Source organism: Lolium rigidum, chromosome 7 (genome assembly GCF_022539505.1).
Source record: "Lolium rigidum isolate FL_2022 chromosome 7, APGP_CSIRO_Lrig_0.1, whole genome shotgun sequence".
NCBI lineage: Eukaryota > Viridiplantae > Streptophyta > Magnoliopsida > Poales > Poaceae > Lolium > Lolium rigidum.
In genome coordinates, this window is record NC_061514.1 from 202476666 (window position 1) to 202498151 (window position 21486).

A 21486-nucleotide genomic window follows, 5' to 3' on the forward strand; every position below is an offset into this window, starting at 1 on the left:
CACAGTGCCGGTCACTCCGGCTCAGCCGGCCACCTCCGCCGCCGCGCTGGCCGCGGCCGTCCTAGCCTCTCGCAAGGCCGACCTTGCCTATTGGGGGCCGTTTGGCTCATCCTCGACGTCCCCATAAGCCCGCGATGGCGGCTGCACCTTCGCCTTGCCCATGCATCGTCCCTGCTACTCCCATGGAAGGTGGTTCAGTCACTCTGCTGCCGGTCCCCGAGTCTGTGCCGGTGGCAAAGTCGCCCAACATCGTCAAGTTGCCTGTCTGGGTTGGCGTCGGGTGTATGTGCGGTTGTGCTGGCACCCAGTCCTACAACACCGGCCGCCACCGCTGATGCTAATCCTGCCGTGGTCGATACCGGGACGGGCGATGCTGGTCTGGAGGAGGCGCCTTGGGTGCTTGTCCAGCCTAGGCGCTCCTTGCGCCGGATGGCCTTTGCTCGTTCGGCTTTGAAGACGTGTTCTCCGCCTCCTGCTTGGTGGATGATCCCATCTTTCAATAGCTTTCCGTTGTATGTAGTGAGCTTCGTTTTGAGAGTTTGTGGCCATAATAGGTTGGAAGAGTTGGTTGATCTAGTTTGGTGATTGAGAATTTGTGGACTTTGGGTTTAGTCCCCATGTGATATTGTATCGGTTTTACCCGGTTTTTCGTTAATAAATTTAGCATTATTTTCTTAATTAATAGATTGGACAAAGCTTTTGTCTACCTTTCAAAAAAAAAAAGAGCCATCCGTGCATGTCTAAGCATGAATGTACGATTACCTTCGATTATTCTGTGTAGCTAGAGCGCCGGCCTGTGTTGGTGTAGAATCGTAGATGGCCTACGAGGCTAGGCAATGACCATTGTGTGCCACCAGCATGACGTACGTACACGGCGGTCACGATGACAGACGAGATGTACGACGTGTTGACGTTCATACCGATCTTGATTCTTACTAATGACAATCTAGACTTTACCCGACGAGCTCCAACACGGCTTTGATAATGTTCTCGAGAGCATCTCTAGCAGATCCTCAAAACCGTAAATTCTATATCCATCTATCTAGACCACCTTAAACGCGTTTTGAAAATCAAAAAACGGTCGTACAGTTCAACGAGCCAAACGTAGCCCGCATAACAGCATATTCGTTTGACGCGTCTAGACTGCATCCGTTTTTCGGCCCGCAACCAAAAATCGCAAACACAGGGTTTATCCGAATTATTCGATAATTCTTAAATGCAACAACATAATCATGCAAAATAGATTGTTCAAAGTACTCAATCATACATGAAACACGGCACCAAAAAATGATCGAACATCACATCATGAAGAGGGAAGTGATCACGCTCACCGTCGTTTGTTGGCGCATCGACATGGCCGCCGCCGCTCGCCGTAGCATCACCACCTCCGTCAGTCATCGCGGCAGCCATGGCAGCACGTGCAGCTTCCCTCCTCCGCGCCAAGATTTGCGTCTTCGTGAGCTTCCACCACTCAAGGGTCTCCTCATCCATGGCGGTCGGGTTCATCAGCATAGTGGCATTCTCCGCCGCGATGAGCTCGGCCATGACACGGTGCTCCTCCGCGCGTACTCTCTTCTCCGCAATGTCGGCCTTGCGCTTTGCATCCTCCAGGAGTGTCGCCCACTTTGCCTCTTTCTCCCTTGCCTTCGTGTTCATCATCTCCTTCTTCGCGCCAAAGTCTCGATCATCAACGCCTCTTTGGATTTGACCATCACATCGATCTTGAGAAACAATGAAGCGGCCTCTCCGGCGCGTCATCAACCGCGGGACTTTCATCGACCACCTTGCGTGCATTGGCCGGATCTGGCGGTGTAGGCACCAACGCCGCTGTCAAGGCAGTCAGCGACGCCATCTTTGCCGCCGATGGCTTCTTCGTAGCCTTCTTTGGAGCCGGATTCTTCGGCGTCGGCGCCGCGGCCACCACCTTGCTGCTCGGCCGCTTTACCCGCTTGGCCGGGATGGCAGGGGCAACTGCAGCGGGGAGCGCCTGGCCAGTAGGAGGTGCGGGGACGACGTGTTGGCCCAGCCGCTTCCGCTTTCCGGCAGCAGCAGCGAGAGGCAGGGTGACCACGACGGAATCGGTGGTGGCTTCCGCGGCGGCACTAGATCCAGATGCGATCGCTGCATCTGGTCCGCGCGGTACGGCCTTGCCCGGGAGCGGCGGAGGGGCGACTGCGTCCATGTCGGGGGCAGACGCGGGGGCTCCAGTGGCTGGAGATGGGCGGGGGCGGCGAAATCGGGAGCGGCGGGTGGAACGGAAGCGAAAAAGGGGGGAGCTGAAACTTCCTTCGCGCCAAAGGGGGAAATGGATGGAGGCCTGCCTCGCAAAGCCCATCCGACCCGGGAACTTGGGGATCGCGCGGCGCGAATCGGGGCGGTCCGGATTTTTTTTTGAAAATGGGGGGTTCGATGCGGAATCTAAACGGGCTCTTTTTTCTCTCCGAACCGGAAATCGGCGGTTATTATGCGGATACGGGTCGGATGGGGGGTCTGCTAGAGATGCTCTAACGACCCTCCTCCCGACAACTACGAACTCTATATGGCGTTGGCATTGGTCTTGAGTGTGGGCAACACCGCCCGTGAAGCTCCAATGTGGTGAAGTCTTCTTCATTGAGACCATAGGCGGATCTAGCATCCCCTTTCCGGGCAGCCGCCCAGGCTTCCGGCCGGCCGGCAAGCCTATTTTCACCCAAATTTCATATGTATTTGATAAAAATTTAGCACACTAAGCTTGTTTGCCCAGTCTTCAAAATTTTCTTGGGTCTGCCTATGATTGAGACATCGACGTGGTGAGCATAACTCATGGGTGTTGTGTATGACATCGAACATGGAAACAGACTGGCGTGCGAGAGGGGCCTCACCAGTTTGGGAGGCGTCAGTGACGGAATGGAACGCGGCTGCTTAGACTGCTCATAGTGGGAGTAACATAGCTAGTAACATCACACAACCCAATGTATTTTGGTGACATGGCATAACAATGAATGAAGAAAGAGAGTGAGGTAGTAACTAGCTATGTTACCATAACATCACACACCCCAAAATAAGATGAGTCTACAACATAATAAATGACACAATGCATGATACCACATATAAGTTTCTACCCACTATGAAGGTAGTAACTTAGACTAAGTAACATATCGCACGTATTCTTGATCCAAGTTACTCTCACTATGACTAGCCTTAGTCCAACGAGAACAACGGCCACGGCTGGCTTGTCCGACGAGAAGACGGATAAGATGTGGTTGCTTGGGACGGCCACCGGGGATCGCTCGACGAGTAGACTATGTGCGTCGAGCAATCGGCGGTGGATCCGTGGACTATGGGAGTTTGGACTGTTATTAATGCTTGGTTTGGAACATCGAATAACTATTCGTTTTGGCGTGACTAATATGCAAGGCTTGGTTCGTTCATGAGCGCTCCAACTGGATCCAGCTGACAGGATTGGAGATGAAGACTCAGCTGGGTGAAACTTTGGAGAAATAGAGATCGACAGGTCTTTGATTACACGTCGTACCCGTCAGAGTGCCGTTGGGCCGACATGACCGGCGGTCCAGGACGATGGCATTGGTCTAGGACGTGGCCCACCATCTGTACCGTCAATATTGACAGGAATGGATCATACTCAATATAGAGCCTGGTGGGCCATAGTACACTGTTCAATAATCTATATACTGAGACCAATACCTGAAGCTATACGCAGATTAGTTTCCTGGTGGCAGGGCGTGACTGGTCCATGAAGCGGGAGCAGGTAGTCCCGGGAGCCAAAACACATTTCCGCGCTCTATACTCTCCCTTGCTAGCAAAAGGTCAGCAAGATGATACTTCCACAATTTATATTCCTTTTTCCACTTGAAAGCATCTTTCTATCCAAGCTGAGCATGACCTTGCATGTCGCAACGATGACAACATATGTTCCGTTCTGTTTTCACCAAACAATTATGCAGACGATTTGAGATACACAACTATCGTACTAGTACATCACATCAGTATGTTGTTCATTCTGAACAAAAACAAAGCACCGTGGGAAAGAGTGGAGGTTGTTCAACACCACGGGAGACGGAGGTAGGTTACGTGCCGACCGACGCTCCGTGTATTTCCTGGAACACGGCGGCGGAACATTCGGGAAGGACGCGTCCGAGCCTGGTCGGAGACGAGCGCCGTGACGTCGTCGTCCGTCTACGCGGTCAGCGGATTGGAACACGACACCTCCCGTCCCGAGGGCACCGCCGTAATTTCGCTCCCACGCTCCTTCTCTATAAATCCGTCCCACCTGCGCCGAGGAGAGCACAAATCTAGCAGATCGATCCCCAAGAGAAAATCAAGCACCTTCGATCTCATCATCAAGCAAGCAAGGAGGAATGGCGGCCGAGGAGGGATGCGTGATCGCGTGCCACACCAAGGAGGAATTCGACTCCAACTTCGCCAAGGGCAAGGAGTCCGGCAAGCTGGTACGCGCACGCGATCGATTCCCCGATCCCATCTCTCTTTGTTGTTTCCCGTTAATTTCTACTGATTCGGGGGTGCTAGGTTATCCCCGATCCGTGGCGACAACAACGCAATATTTGTGAAATTCGGCCGGATGATTTTCCGTTGTGCCCGATTTCCTATTTTTTTGTTGGTAGGCGTGTAGCTATCATCTCGATTCTCATGGGTTGCCCGATTGGAACCGTGATTACATGCTGGTGGAGAACATCCCTTCCCTGATCCGTAGCTTTGTACTGTGTATCTGGGTGTCATGCCCATGATTTTGCTGATTTGACCTGGGCTTATAAGGCGTCAACGAATGGTCAACGTCTGATTATTGACCTTTGACGAATTTGTTGTATGCCTTGTAGGCATAGTTGATGTAATCTCTTGACGATTTGTGTAGTCACCGTTGATATTGCCATGGGTTCTGAAGCTTTGATACAATAGCATGCTGCAGATTTTGCTTGTTCTAAAGGTGGTAGAAATCAGCGTTCCTTGTCTTCTGAGAATGCCAATACTTTTGTATGCAATCTGAGATACGTTCCAAAATAAGCGTCACAAATATATGGATGAATCTACAACTAAAACATGTCTAGATACATCTCTAAATTGCGAAACTTTGGAACGGAGGTTGTCCTTTTTGGTTTTGTTAGGAAATGATGCTGAAATGTTCATGAGATTCTGGCCTTCCGTATGCCAATAATTTGGAATTGTTGTGAATAATTCAGGTCTGTCGAACTGACCCTGATTTTGTTTCGGCATGGGAATTTGCTCTTTCTGACAGTACCCAGATGTTACCAGAGAATAGTTTGTAGCCAGATATGATGTCTATTCAATTAGATCAACCTGTGGTTCTCGTTTTCTTGTCACATGCTTAGTTATCTACCGAATGGTACTTGCTGCCATGGCACTGGAGCTGTCATAGTTTCTTGTAATTTTCTTCCGTACTATTGACCTACTAGATACTTGTGTCATTTTCCCCAACCTTACTATGGATGTTCTGCACTCGTTTGTCTCTACAGGTGATCATTGACTTCACTGCTTCATGGTGCGGACCTTGCCGTGTCATCGCCCCAGTGTTCGCTGAGTACGCCAAGAGGTTCCCTGGTGCCATCTTCCTCAAGGTGGATGTTGACGAGCTGAAGGTATGGACAGTACCATAAACGTCCGACAGGTCTCCCTTGTGACACTGAACTAATATGGTTTCCTTGTTCAACAGGATGTCGCTGAAAAATACCAGGTCGAGGCGATGCCCACCTTCCTTTTCATCAAGGACGGTGAGAAGGTTGACACCGTTGTTGGTGGCAGGAAGGACGAAATCCATAAGAAGCTCCTGGAACTCACTACCGCGCCTGCGTCTGCCTAAGAAACTGTTTATCAATAAGGGCAAGCACAACATCATTGTCCGCTTGTCTTGGGTGTGACTGGACATCGTGTTGATTTATTTAGAGTTAAGGACTTAAGATATGTGTGCCGTAAGATTTGAAATTCCTTGTGTTCGCTCTACTTCGCTTACTGGGAAGTAAGAATCTGACTGTTATGTCTGAATGTTAGTACCACAAAGTAATACAATGCTGTTTGTCATGTGCGCATAAGTTGTTCCTTGGTGTTTACTTCTGGTGACACAAGTTCTGACGATTTCTTTCTCTTTTCATGAGAACTTGTTGAATTCGATCTGTTTGACTGTAGGATTGACGAGCCAGAGGCCAGAGCTTGCTGAATACTATCTGTCCTGCTGTAGGAGTCTTTGCCGAATTGTGGGCATCTAGAGTTTGTATGAATCAAAATTTACAGCTAGGATTATTGCTATCCTAGGGCTGCTTCCAAGGAATTCTTTGCTGTTGGCTGCTTAAACTTTATAGCACTTCTCCGATGCTGCTGGCCCATCCCCATAACAACAAGCCCACTGATGTTGTGGCCCATGGTAGTAGCAGACGTAGTTGCTAACAAAACTACGTGAAGAGTCTCAGCCCGTCTATCTCTCCTGACTGACATACACTAACAGCACGTAAGTATCCTTGTTGTGCCATATTGGGAAAGGTAGAACTCCTGGTGTTTTTTTTTTAAAGATGGAACTCCTGGTATTGGTGAAACCCTGAAAGGTATGGTTGTGCTGGTGGTCAGAGAAGCAATTAAGAAGCTATGATTTAGCAACAGCCGATCCTGGATCTCTAGCCTGGCGAGTTAATTTTTCCAGCCCGGAAAATTCGCAGTCTTCGGTTGCTACTGGCCGGTATTATTAGCCCGATTAATCCCGTCCAATTGAACTTTCTCGTTTTGGATTAAATTCACCCTCATCCAAGCAGTGGAAAAATTTCTACAACTTAAGCTGAGAGCGAGCCAAGGGCCGCGAAAGGTCTGAACGAACATGTTCTTCAAGACATGGATTAGAAGTGATGAAGGAAATAGGATTAGACGGGATTGGATGTAAGATCTGGATCAACCAAATCCATGTCTAGATCAACAAATCCACTCTCATGTTTGAACGTTAGCTTTAAGATTTTCACGCATAAAGTTGGTACTAAGCGTATAAAAATAATGACCCACAAGGATATTTGATCAACTCAAATGATATTCATGTCTAGAGGTTATACCATGGAGGAGGTAGTCGTTGTTCATGTAGCATTCATGAACTTCATAGGAAACAATAAATGCCATTATTGAAAGAGCAAGCTCTATCTCTATGTGTTTGTTAACAACACACAGAACGAATTTTACTGTGTGTGCTCAACTGTGTGGGATTCATTTTTAGCACTACGGATTATATATGATCCACCTTTTTTCAAAGTTCACCATCTGCCCCCCTCACCCAAGTGCCCCGGATCAGGCGCAGAAGTTTCCCTGAAGAAAAGTGGGGCCGGACCATCCAAAGTGCTAGAGGGTCAAATTTCCGGCCCTTCATCCACCCCCGAACAGAAGGTTGGCACACTATGGAGGGTTGGAAGTATTTTTCATTTCCACCCCCTCCCCGGCTGAAATTTACGTCGGCCCCCTACGCCATATGGTGGTCATCTCCAACAAGGGGGCGGAAATTTTAAACCTATCATACGTGCTCCTTATTCCTTGAAACGGAGGTAGTATGACTTAAGTACTTCATGGTGCGACCTTGCCGTGTCATCGCCCCCGTCTGCCATCTTCCTGAAGGTGGATGTTGCGATCTGAATGTAAACACGGTGCTACATTGCTGCAGAACAGGTTTCTCCTATGATACTGAACTAATTCGTTTCCTTATTCGACATGATGTTGCTGAAAGCCTGGAACATAGAATGTACAGGCAATGCCAAATTTCATGTTTATCAATGATGGTGATGTAACTCGGGACCGGCAATGGTTGCACTGTGGGAGGAAAGACGACACCCTAGGCATGATCGTTAGCCTTATCGGTTCTGCATCCGAGGTAAGAGCTATATCGGTTATCACCTGGGGTCGTAGTCACTAGTCACCACTGCCGTCGGCTTGGCTTGGTTATGAGTTATGACTGAACTTTGTGTCGGTTCAGTCTAGAGTTGAACAATTGAGACTGAACTGAGGCTGAATTTCAGATGTGTTGCACAGGTTGTTTATCAAATTCCTGATGATTACTACTACTACAAGCGATTTGGAGTTTGGATCTGACTAATTTTGTCCGAATGTTAGTACCGCTAAGCAATATGCTGCTGCCAATCTTGTGGCAGAGATGCTGTTCGGGTCGAGTTGTTCCTTGCTAACTGTGGACCGTAAACATTTGGCAACACTAATTTCATCTTGTTTCCTTGCATTTTCAGGAGAGCTCTGTTGAATTCAACCGGTTCCTCTCTCTGATTGCATTGCCAGGATTGCACTTAATTAGTCCTGCCAAAAGAAAAGACGAAAAACCTTTTCTAAATAGCTGTTTCATACTCCATCTCACCTCAAGGCTGAATCAAAGGTGTGATTGGGGCGGCCGTGGAACCAGTAGCACCGACGAAAGAAGCTGGGAGGTGGGTCGCAGAGACGACAAGTTGTGAGCTCGATCGGGGCAAAGTTGACAACGTCGGAAACAGGCTAAGGGAATCCGTCGTGTTTATTTTAAGAATGTCAAAGCTGGAGATCGAGAAACTACTAGCATGATCTGTAACAGCTAATTAGTATTATATAAATACAAAAATAACAAGGTTATCGCCAGCTGCTTGCTAGTAAGTAGGATCAGTACTCCTTTACCTCAAAAAAAAAAAAGTAGGATCAGTACTGTAAAACAATATCTTGGGCAGTTCAAAAAAGTAAAACCGGGAGTGATGTTTTGGAACATGGGAGCATATGCTCCCTTTAGTTTAAAATGCATCTTACACACATTTTGAATTTCAAAAAAATTGAAACGAAAAATTCGCACGTACATATTCACGTGCTACACGCTTACAAAGTTGTTTCATAAAAAATCGACTTGTTATGTGACGTGTGTAAAAAAGACAAAACTCAGTGTTAGAAATACTGTTTTTTACAAGATAAAATTTCTCTTTTTTACATAGTCCACAAAAAATGTTGGTTTTTCTTGAAACTTGACGAACGCACATATATTATGAAGATGTACATGTCGAATTTTTTGTCAATTTTTTTTGACACTTCGAAATAAGGTTTTTTGGTAGAGGGAGCATACGCACCCGGGAGCCGAATTGAATTTCTCAATATCTTGGGCATCTTAAACTGAAGCGATAGCAGGCATGTGTTGGACCGAAAGCGAAATGTGAGAGCCTGCGACTTTTATTTTATTAAAGCATAGTGGCGTGTTGCTGGTGGACGGACCAGATCAGACGAGAGCCCAGAAATGGCAGTAGTGGTTGTACAGCATGTATGAACGGGGCAATAAGTCGACACGTGTGTACGTGCAGGACGCTAGCATGAAATAAAGTAGACCTCAGAGCTCAGAAGTCAGACATGCCGCTGCGCGAGTGCAATGCAAAGCACGTTAGGTTCGTCGGTACGACCCAAGACCAGGAGGCTTCATCTGGGCGAGGCCGCAACCAGCGAAACGTTCGTGTGGAAAAAAACAACAACGGTGGGATCCGAGTTTGAATTATGAGATGGATTGGTTTGTGGAAAGGCTAATGTGCAGGAAGCTTTAACAATCTCCAACATTTTGAATCAATTTTGTCAAGCCTCTGGTCAAGTCCAAATTGGAATAAATCTGCCATTTTATTCAGCAAAAGTGTACCTTTGCAGGTGAAGCATGACCTCAAATAGATCTTTCAGGTTCCAGACATGGATAACACTACTACTCACCTTGGCCATCCTCTTATTCTTCCAGCGAAAGATAGATCCGTTGCTTACAACTTTGTTCATGACAAATTTAAACAAAAATTAACCGCCTACAAAGCTAATAGACTCTCACATGCTGCTAGGTTTATCCTTATAAAATCTGTCTTCGCCTCTATACCTGTCTATTATATGTCTAACATTCTTTTCTCCAAGAAATTTCTTTCAAAGCTCACGGCTATCATTAGGAATTTTTGGTGGATAGGAGTCAAAGATGAGGCTACGACAAAAAACTTGTGCCTAAGGGCGGGCAGACATCTGCATAGAAAAGAAAATTGGAGGACTAGGCGTTAGGATTTGCAGACAATGAACCAAAGTCTTATTCTCTCGGCGGCCTGGAGATTAGCAAAAGAGCCTCGTAGTCAACTAGCCTTGATACTCAAAGCAAAATACCATCATGACACTTCCATCTGGAGAGCCAAACCAGATAAGCCCAAATCTGCATTTGGACTGCTATACTCAAGGTAAAACCTCTTTTAACTTCAGCAGCTTTTTATCAAATCTTTGATGGAAATAGTTCAATCTAGAGCACCCCCTGGTTCTAAGAATGGGAAACCATTTATGATAATCTTAATATTCAAACTCCACCTTTTGTATACCCAGCTGTTGTCAAAGATTTATGGTTACCTAACCAAAAGGCTTGGAATGCAGAATTGATTCGTTCTCTTTTTGATCCTAATAATGCCAATGCCATTCTTCAAACTCCGATCATAAATGCAAATGAGCGAGATACTTCAGTATGAAAATTAACTCCTGCAGGCCAGTGTACTCCTAAGAGCGCCTACAAGTTTTGTTTCAATAATCTCTCACTCCCTGTTAACCAGCAGCCCAAGGAAGTATCCCAGCCGATTATCTCTTTGCTCAATCAGGTTTGGCGAACTAATACGATGGCACCTCGAGTCCAAACATTTACTTGGAGACTCCTTCGTAAGGCGCTAGCCACATGTAAACGGGCAAGGAGATTATCAAGGCATATTAAACCTGAATGTTCTAGATGTGGTTGTGTAGAAGATGACATGCACCTTTTTTTTCCTATGCCCTTTCTCCAAAGCAGCTTGGTATTGTCATCCTTGGTATCTTAGAACTGAAGTCCTAGCTGCTTCGCACAGTAATATTCCTGACATGATTCAAGTTTTATTATCATCCGGGCATCCCCTGGTCAATATAGAAAGTTTATACACTTTCCTATGGTGTTTGTGGAAGGCAAGAAATGATTGTCTTTTTAACAGGATACATTCTAGCCCTGGCCATGTTTTTGTTGTTTCAAATGCTATAATGCAGGGTATGAAGCTTGAAGGACCAAAACCCTCTGCGGATAAACCGAGCTTACAACAACTCAGCTCTTCGGGGCATGTAATACACACTGCTTCCAATCTCGAAGGGGTAACCATTTTTTGTGATGCAGCCTGGAAGTTGCAGCAAGACGCCCGAACGGCTCAAGCAGGCATAGGTATATTCATCAAAACAGAGCACATTGGACATTGCAATCAGCTATACATATCGGCCAGGTCCCCTCGGCGTCTTCACCTTTGCAGGCAGAAGCTTTTGCCCTTTTGCTGGCCACTAAGCTTGCTGAAATACTTCAGTTACAGCAACCACACTTCTATACCGATAGCTCTATCTTGGCGTCTGCAGCTGCTACAACAAATATCGTCACGGCTCCAGGACATTGGACAATCAGGCCACCCATTGCAGTTATTCAAGCAAGCTCTTCCTTCCAACCTAGGAGGATTACTCATTTGCAGAGAAGCTACTATGTTAAAGCACATCATCAGGCTAGATTAGCAACTAGAATTCAAACAAATGTTGTTTCCACCAGGTGTATATGCTCTGAGTCAGGTCAATGTCCAACTCAGGACATCTTCTCTGCAAATAGCGTGGCTCCCTTCACGCTACTCTATGTAAAATGTGCTTAAGTAATAAAATTTTCTTTCTATTCAAAAAAAAAATTATGAGATGGATTTAGCATCCAAAAGATCAAATGCACATCATTCCCGTGATTTCATTCACACGGTAACTAGGGTCTAGGGATCATGTATATATGAGCTAGGTTTTTTTATTTTTCTTTTTCTCTCACCGAAATATGTGCAAAGAAGATGCCCCATCCTAACACTTGCTGGCTCCGCCAATGTGTCCATCGGCCCGCCCGCGTCTCGCCTTGCATGGAACGACCACACTCTCTAGGTCCAAGCACGTCGCCGCTCCGTGCTCCAGCACCAGTCTGAAGAGTGTACAACCACATATCAACTTCCCACTCCTATCGGTAGGCTTCGAGCTCTAAAAGAATAGTAGCGCCACCTAGCTAACTAATTTCGTGTATCGATTTGATGTAGGCAACTTCCAATCAATTGGGAAATTGCTAATTAAAGCTGAGCAAATGAAAGAGTTTTGTAGGCTTTATCTTGTTGGACCGAATGTCGGCTCTTCAAGCATTCTAGGATGAAAGAAAACCCATGTTTTACAGTAAATTTTACCTACCAACGTACAACTTTTACCAGATACATGTATAGCATATATACTTAACAGTTTGATCTTTAAGCCAACAAAGAGCGTGAGAGAGGTGCATCAATTTTTATACTGAACAGTTTGATCTTTGAACGATCCATAATAATTTTGGAGTAAAAATATGAATTTTAAGGCCCGCCTTAATTCGGGTCCAGAAGTACCAAGACCTCTTGTGTATTTTTCGTGGCTTCTAGCTTATTTTTGAGGTTTTTTACCTGTGCCGGAAGGGTCCCCGGTTTAGGAATTTTCTGCTGAGACTGTGGTCTAGTGTTTAAAACTAAGGAATTGCTAGTTCTTGGTGTGCTTAGTAGATTCCTGCAATGGTGGATTTGCATCACGATTCATGCATTCGAGTTGTAAATGTGGTTGCAACTAAGATTATTTTTCAGTTGCAAGTGAATTTGTTTTTGCAATAAAGGACCTTGTCATTAAGAGAAACATCGAACAGTACAAAGCATCTCAACAAAAAGGAAAACTACAACCAAATTCTTGAGATGTCCTTCGTCTTCAACCTCTAGACCATGTGGACGGCACGCCGCTGCTGCCGCTCCTCCCTAAGTCGGCCTAACATTGTTGGATGCGGATGAAAAGTCGCTGAATGGGTCAAGAAGACTACATCCATCCCAGAGATGAGAAAGAAGGAATAACCATTGATGAAGATCCCCAGCCAGAAATGGTCCTCGAGAACCACACTACTCACACAAACTTCTCGACATCGTCGCCGAGATGGGGCTGAAGCTCGGGAGACTTTATTGGAGAAGACGTCGCCGCCACCACCTGAGCGCTGCCCCACCAAACCTTCAACCTAAAACCAAAAAAATGGAGCCCTTCCCGCCCAACGGAAACTGATCCACCCCTCCTCTTGCAAGTAATTTTTTTTGCAACTATGAAAAGCAACTCCAAATCACTAGATTTGCTTCGTGAATTGGTAATAGTGAGTTGCACCATAGTGGCGTTATTCTAAAAAAACTAAATTATTCAGTAGACTTAGAACCAATCACACCTTCAAAACTATCATAGCAGCACGCGGCAGTGAGACAAGGAGCCGAAGTGAGAGATCTCCGTAGAATTCGTCCGGTCGAATCAAAGCAAATGGTCAAAGCTCTGAAAGTCAGTAGGCAGTTGGCTGTAGGAGTAGTAGCATGGACGGAGGAGCGGCCTCGAGGCAACGACGGTTCAGAGCGAATTAGCGGAACCAACGGTAGGTAGGCGAAGGCTAAATGCGTGAACGGGAGCCGCAAGTCGAACGTCGCCGCATAATTTGCCAGAGATCACAGCGCAAGTGCACACTAGGTTCCTTGCAAGAACCCAGGCTTGATCCTGGTGAGGGCGCACCTGGCGAAAAGCTCCTTCCTTGAAGCAAAGCCGCAAGTAGTTGTGTGTTTCCGTTAAGGAAAAAAAAAGAGTACGTAGTTGTGTACTACAGGTTGTAGCGCGATAGCAATGGCATCTTGGCATGGCTTGTGGACTTCACATTTTCCTGAAATAACGATTCCGCAAGGATTCTTTTCAAAGGAGGATTTGTCGCTTGTGTTTTGCTACAGTCCCACTTGGGAAGAAACGCTGAAACCATGAAAGCCGCGGCTAATTGTACCGATTTTTAGGGTTGAGACATCTCTTTGCGCCGCCTCTCTCCTATCCTCTCCACTTGAGAGTCCACCAATGGCTCCCGACTCCTCTCCCCTCTTTTCCGGTGGCTTAACCGACTAGAGACAACGGAGGAGAGGAGGCCGGACTAGTAGGTTGTTTAGGTCCAGGGTTTGGGTTGTGTCCCACTCTAGCGACATGCCGATGGAGATCTAGATCTAGGGCCGAGGCTTATGGGCGGCGCTCGGTGGCTGGTGGTGGTGTTGCTTCTCCTTACAGAGCTCTAGAGGCCGAGGCGGAGATGAGTTGCGGTGTCGCTCCACCCTCCATGAAAAATAAGCTCGAGGTTCGGAGCAGGTCTGAGGCCACTTTCCATGGGCTTGATCTCCTCTCCAAGCTAGTCGTGGAGACGAGGAAGACAAGGAGATCCTTGCACGTGCGAGTTGCGTAGCAGATCTGCGGTAGGTGACATGGGGATGACTTACTCAGTCCGCATCTTTGGCGTCCCTGACACAGATCCAGAAAGGAGCCTGTAAAGACCATAATGAAACAAGATCTAGAAGCATCTCCAGCCCAGGAACTTGACGTGAAGAACAAGTCTAAATCCATCAAGTAGCCAATATTGGTATATGCCCATCTATAGCTGACTCGGATTGGACACTGCGACCTGGGATCCCATATAAAGGTTGAGAGGAGCCAACGGGGAGGGCACGTGTTACATTTATTCGTGGCACATCGTTGTAACCCGAGATTTTTTTTCCAAGAACTCGGTGACTTTGAGCATCAAACTAATAAGATCAGACCAACTTGTTTGTCTGATAAGCCAACGAAATCGCCCTCTCTCCTCTTTCCCTGAAACCGAAGTCCATAGCCATGGACATTGCTGAGATCACCCCCCCCGTCAGCAGGGGAGAAGTGGATCTTCACTCGAGATATTCATCACGGCGACGACCCCATCGTCGATCTGTGGAATCGTACGGCGACCCCTCCCACCTCGCATGATGGTCATAGTCTTATCCGGCCAGCGCATGAAGGACATCGACAACCCCAGGCTCTCAAGCCATTACGCATGCCATTCAACTTCGTCGTAGTTAGCTCTCGCCTCTCCACGCCAAGTGGTTTCGTCCCCAACGGTGTAGAGGTTGGATGCGGCGAGCTAGTCAGCGGTGGTGGTGTAGGAGCTATCCTCGACCGCTTTTCCAGGAAACTAACAAAGTGCTTTATTGCAAAATGCAAGGATTTGTTTGTAATTTTTATGAAGTCCCTTTATGTAAGTTGTACATCCACCACTGTTTTTTAATGGAAGTTGTTGGTCCTTCCGGACGGACCCTTGTTCAAAAAAGGTGCCTATTTTGAAATCTTTGTCTAACCCCAGTCCAACACTAAGAAGCCCTTGGTACCATCACAGAAGGACATATTCTTGTTCGAATAGATTTTAAAAGCATCTCCAAAAGCCCTACCACATGCCAGCCATAGGTTCGAAATGGTCCGGGTGGCATCTGTTTGGCCAAAATTGCGTCCAGCGGCGCTAATATATGAATCCAATAGTATATAATGTTTATGACATATATATTGCATATTTTGGTAACTAAATTAATATTTAATTCTTTGATGACACGTCAAAGCCTAATAAACCGGTGCGGATGGAGGGGGACTAATTGTGGCCTAACCCTCTGTGTATACTAGATGATACCCCGCGCATTGCTGCGGGACATCAATGCGCCAAAGATATAGTTTATTAACAATTAGATGCATTTTACAAAGATATAGTAATAATATATAACAAAAAAACCATTCCCATTGATCTCTCACAACAATTATAAAATATAATTGACATGAATGATAGCTCTCAATTGCTCAAATTATTGAATACAATGTCGTTTTCAAAACTCAGTACAAACCTTGTCAAATGACGGGAACAATTTCAGTATATCATTGATTCAAGTGGTGTCAATATGTATGACAACAAATAGAAAAGAACCAATGTAATGGGGAAAAAGGAAATCTAAAGTATATTGATCGTCCATACTGTCACTTAACTTCACTATTGACCAATGAAGCCCATCAATCTGGCATTTCCTTATTGATGACTTGGCGGCATCAGGAATGAAGACAGAGTATTCTTCTTTTTTTACTATCATCTGAAACAAAGGAGAAGTATTGATTAGAGCTTGTCACCCCAAAAATAAAACCAAACTATTATCTGTCCATGCACCAAGGCAGAAATATAACGCCTTAACCATGGCATGTCTTATGTAAAGGTGACATCAGAAAATTCACACAAAGTGATGGGTATTAGTGAATGAGAAAATATAACTATATATTTGAAGGGGTAAAGCAATGACGATAAGACACCTCGTACAGGTAGTACGTATAATAGATTAAGCACTTGCTAAATAAACTTATGCATTTGAACACTCGCTGGATGTATGCACCGCCCTAAAAGCTGTCTCATGTAAGACGATAAGTAAATTAAACAGATTCATTATTCCAACAATGAAGAAATGGCTGAAGATAACATCAGTATACTATAACATACAATGGACTGACCATAGATCCAATGTGGTTGGCAGTAGTATTATATGAAAATGTCTTCTTCCCATTCCTTGGTAAAGAACAGAAGACTGACTTCTCTGCATTCCTTGGTAAAGAACTGAAGACAGACTTCTCTGCAGTCTTCCTATATGGTACAACATCACCTGACTGAATTGGAAGATAAAGAGGGCATCTTGCAATATACTAAATTGAATAAAAAGTGGATAGCATCACGATTGTAGTGCTAGTGCTGTGGGTAAATAATGTCTACATATTCATAGAAGTAGCCAAGGTCAATCAAACTTGATTCAGACCTCAAAAGATATGCTCAGTAGTTGGTAATTGCACATAGCTGAGCAAGAATGCAGACATGAAGAACCTTCTTGTGACTCATGGCCAAGATTGTGTATTGAGCGAATACATTCATACATTTTGTAACACAACCCGGAGCAATGGTACAAAAATCAACGCAGAATACTTCTTTTTCTAATGCACTTGTAATATTAACCTGCAAGAAGAATACAAAGCATGTGCTTAGAGCACCAATTGTATGCTGTTGACAGAAGTTATTCAGCTAGCATAATTTGGAGGACCTTTTATCCCACTATAAATGGCAGCCCAATCGAGGTTTGTATGAACCACGAGACTGTCGGAAAAAAGTTCCTTATGGTGGCAGCGATCCTGATGAAAATATAATATGCTGCCATGACAACAGCGGCTTAAAACTGTGAGTCATCGTACATTAGAAGATCATCAGTTAAACAATACACATATGATTGATGCATAAAAATCCAGGGCATGGATGTCAGTTCGCGTGGGAATTTTATCACACAGCAAGAAAGTAACATGATTGCAGAAAGTGGCAAGAAGATGGAGGTGGATTAGAAGATGAACATGAACACAAATGAGGGACCGAAATTTTATTATGAATGCAGAGAGCTACTCTTACTTTGGAGATTCGGAGAGCACGAATTTTCCAGATCTCTACCCGTGGTGTTCCTCAACGAATTTCAGATGCGGGTGGCCGCTTCTCAACGAATTTTGTGGATCTCGAGCAGCTTGTATAATCCAACCAAAATCCAATCAAATCAGGTAGCGGGGAGATTTATGGATGAACTCTCGAGCCGGGCGGAGCACAACCTAAAAGATTGACAAACATATGGTGAGGGATTGAAAAAAATAGGAAATTAAAATGGGGAGCGGCCATGTATGGAGGCGCGAGCATGATGTCCTGGTTTTTAACCCGGAGTCGGCAAGCAACGGATGAGTTCCATCGATCCGTCTACTAACCTGATATCCTGAATTGGCACGCGGGACGAAGTGGAGTGTTGGCGCCTGCAAGGGCTTGAGTTCAGCACGCGCGTTCAACCTGGCGATGAGCATGGATGACACAGGCCAGCAAATCCGTCCCGTGGATTTAAAATATGATAAATCAAAAGCCTCAGTGGGATAGCTCACCGGCGGGGATTCATATCGAGCAGGGGCACCGCCTCCCGGCTTATGGTGGGGATGAGGATGATGGAGACAACGCAGGTCTAGTGCTTTTATGGGAGAGAAGAGGAAGATTTGTTCCATCGGTTACTGTTGTTTGCAGAAGATGAAGAGAAAAGAATGAATCCATCAATGCGATGGGTAAAGAGGGAGGTCGTAATGGAGGAGACAAAAAGTGGAGAGGCAGTTGGCTCCGAGGACATGCAGACCTGCGGAGAAGACGGGGCGGAAAAGAGGAGAAAAAAGTAAGCGAGAGGAACCGAGTGTGTCAATGCGAAGGGGTCGCTAATTAGGGTGACGTGGCTTCACAGCAGACCAGCAAAATGGGGTCAGCTATTTAGAAAGAGAAGATATGGTTTGGCCAAAACTTTCGTAGCCAAAAACCCTCCACTTGCAAGTCTTGTGGAAGTGTGGGAGAGAGACTGTTTCCTACACAATGAACGAAAGAAGATGACTGTCCAACTCAATAGCTCACCCATTGAACCTGGACTACAAGATTTGTTGAGCGTGAGAACACAGTGAAACTCCGAAAAAAGGGCGAAGCATATGTGAAGAAACAAAAGCTTGTGAGAAAGCAAAGGCGTGTGCTAGGGTGCGGAAGCAGACCGCCGACGCGGAGCAGGGGAACCTAAGGGCATCTCCAACGGGGCGACCCATCCCGCGCCCGCGCGTCCGGATGGGTCCAGCCGAACAAAAACCCGGCCCAACGCGGGGACGCACCGCAAAAGCGGACGGCCGCGGCGTCCGGAACGACGCAAACCCGGCCCAAATCTGGGCCGGGTTTGCGTGGCCGCGGATGGCACGCGGCGTCCTCGCGTGTCCGCCCTGTCCGCGTGGCTGGCCCACTCGTCGGTGCCCCGGTCCCTATTAAATGTGGATCGGGGAAGTGGACTGTCCCTATCCAGTCCCCACTTTCCACTCCGGCCGCACGCGCGAGCTCGAAGCTTCCGCGCCGCCATGGCCCCGAAGCGCGAGTTCTCGCCATCCGCCAACGACCACGAGGCCGGCAGCAGCCGGCCAGCCGCGCCGGCGCCGTTCGCCATGGGGCCGCCGGCGACGCCCGGACGCGACCGGATCTACGTCACCGTAGCGGTGGCGCGGATGTTCCGGGACGCCGGCGTCCCAATGCCGTGGGGGACGTGCACCTCCCCACGGCCGGCACCTGAGCCCGGATCGGGTTCCGGTGCCGCCCATCCCGGCGTCGGTCGCGCCCGCTACGCCGAGATCCGGAGGCGCCGCGCTCGGCTGCCGGCGGACCTCCGGCGAGGACCCCGCGTACGGCGACGCAAGTCCCAACCGGGACTTGTGGTTCGAGGTGGAGCACGATGCGCGGCGGCGCACGTGCTTCACATCCGCGACGGCGCGGCCTCGCGCGCGGCCGAGCACGGCCGCTAGGCGGGCTGGCCGCCGCCCGGCGGCCTCTACATCAACGAGCCGCGCGCCCCGGCCCCAGCCCCGGCCGCAGCCGCAGCCCCGGGAGGAGGAGAACGACCCGGAGGCTGCAGGCGGCGCCGCGGCGTCCCGCGAGCAGCGAGACCTCGACGAGCCGGCCAAATGGCCGCTCCTCGCCGAGACGCCGCGCACCTCCGCGCCGGGGAGGCGGCCGGAAGGCCCGGGAGGACGCCCGGGCGGACGCGTGGGCCTTCCTCCGACCCGGCGCGCCGTCAGGAGGAGGCCGCTACGCGTCAGGCGGCGCTCCGGGAGGAGGAGCGCCGGGCCGCGCGCCTGGCGGAGGAGGAGCGCCTGGCCACGCAGCGGAGGAGCAGCTCCGACAGGAGTCCGCGCGGAGGGCACGGCTGCGCAGGCCGGCGAGCCCGCCGAACGCGCACTCCGCCCGGGAAAGGGCGCGATGGGACCCCCGGCCGGAGTCCCCGGTGCCCTCCGGCGTGTCGAGCCGGAGCAGCGCGTCGCCGCCGGGCGGCGTCGTCGTCATCGACGCCGAAGATGACGAGTACTACCGGGGTAGTATCGCCGGCGGCCATCGCGAGCTCGCAAACCCCGGCTAGGGTTTGCTTTTTTTAGTTTAAAGCCATATAGGGCTTTCTTTTGTGTAAAATTTGCCCAAAATAGGGCTAAGTTTAATGACCAACTAGTTTAAATTTATGTTTTGTTCTTTTCCTTTTTATTTTCATTTCTGTTTTATTTTATTACCAATGCGCTGCGTCCGCGCGTTGGGCGCAGCGTGCGACCCAACGGACACGCGGACGCGGGCCGCTGTCCGGGTGTCCGTTCGGCCACGCAAACGGCCCAAAACGGACGGCCCAGCGCGTCCGTTTGGGTCGCGCGGTTGGAGATGCCCTAACTGACGCCAGCCCAAAACCAACGCGCCAAATAAATCAATAATTAATTCCTAATTAATACGGCCAGCCAGGTCAAGAAAATCAATAAAATCCTCCCTCTTTATTTCCTGCTATAAAAGCCCTTCCGCCTCCTCCATAGCCTTCCCAAGCATGAGCTCCTCTCCCCTGCGCACCTCCTCCCGTTCCATGGCCGCCCCCAGTTCCTGGGCCTCCCCGTTCCACGAAAGAAGAGCTTAGCGCTTTCTCCAAGCCTCCTCCGCCCTCCTTTCGAGCTCTCGGGCGCCGTCTCCGTCCGTGCCAGGTTATTCTTCGTCGAGCAGCGAGAGGTAAAGGAGCGAGATTTGAAGCCAGATCCATGGGGAAGTACGTGGAGCTGCTGGACATGGGGGTGCGCATCGCGGCGCGGTTCCACTCCCACTGCCCGCAGACGGCGCGCATGTACTACCACCCCCCGGCTTCCTCGGCGGCCGCCAACCACGCCGGCGACGGCGCCGGGATGCTGCCGACCGAGGGCGCCGCGGCGGGCGCCGTGGCCATGATGAAGAGGCAGCAGCGGGCCGCCGTCGACGCCGCGGACATCATCCTCTACACCGTCGTCTAGGGCCGGCCGATGCTGTGTCCTTGTGCCGTGGATGAAGATTTGAGGCAGAGATGCGATCTTGTTATCTTTATTTCTTTGTTTTGAGAGGGAAAGCGAGAGGGAAATGAGAGATTTATCGGTTGATTGAATGAATGAATGGATTGAAGAAATTTGCAAGTCCAGATGCGTTCTTGGTAGTTCCTTGTTTGAAATCCTCTCTCCGAATTCGTAATTGGCAGCGGCTGCTCACAGCAAGAGCATCTCTCCTTTTCTTTTTTGTTTATTCAGTTCTGTCGTCACTACTGATTATTTTTAAGATAGGCAAGTGTTCCAATTTTTCAATTGGCAGCGGCCGCTCACAGCAAGAGCCTCTCTCCTTTTTGTTTTTGTTTATTCAGTTCTATCGTCACTACTGAATTTTTTAAAAAGAAAATAGGCAAAGTGTTCCTTGAGTAATCAGGTGGTGGGTCTTGTTGCCGCGAGCATCATGGCAGATAAATTAGGGAATCCTAGGTTAGGCTCCATCAGACGATACAAAAACACGGACGCAATGCAGCGAACTGGTTCCTGATCCTATTTCGTGAATATCACGCAGCAGAATTTTTGGCTGGTTGGCGCTTGCAGCAGCAACAGGCGAGAAGATGGAGCAAGATGGGGTTGCCCCCGTCGGTTCCACACGTTTTCGATGGGTGGCACCGGACCGGGTCGCCGTCGTCGCAAGATCTGGCGGGGCCACGGCCCGCTCTCAGATTT

At 48.3% G+C, this 21486-nt stretch overlaps 2 protein-coding genes and 1 long non-coding RNA gene across 3 annotated transcripts; 2 read left to right on the top strand and 1 right to left on the bottom strand.

Annotated features, from left to right (window-relative positions):
- Positions 1 to 4283: 4283 nt before the first annotated feature.
- Positions 4284 to 6051, top strand: LOC124674016 (thioredoxin H-type-like). Its single transcript, XM_047210054.1, has 3 exons — positions 4284 to 4448; positions 5490 to 5612; positions 5687 to 6051. The coding sequence occupies exons 1-3, from the start codon at positions 4359 to 4361 to the stop codon at positions 5831 to 5833; spliced, it is 360 nt and encodes a 119-aa protein (XP_047066010.1). The 5' UTR covers positions 4284 to 4358; the 3' UTR covers positions 5834 to 6051.
- Positions 6052 to 16228: 10177 nt separating this feature from the next.
- On the bottom strand, positions 16229 to 17446 carry LOC124678632. Its single transcript, XR_006994564.1, has 3 exons — positions 17312 to 17446; positions 16677 to 17062; positions 16229 to 16503 (listed from the first exon to the last, which is right to left on the bottom strand). It is a non-coding gene; the product is annotated as an uncharacterized LOC124678632 (long non-coding RNA).
- Positions 17447 to 20304: 2858 nt separating this feature from the next.
- On the top strand, positions 20305 to 20910 carry LOC124677000. Its single transcript, XM_047213009.1, has one exon. The coding sequence runs from the start codon at positions 20509 to 20511 to the stop codon at positions 20752 to 20754; it is 246 nt and encodes an 81-aa protein (XP_047068965.1). The 5' UTR covers positions 20305 to 20508; the 3' UTR covers positions 20755 to 20910.
- The last annotated feature ends 576 nt before the right edge of the window (positions 20911 to 21486 follow it).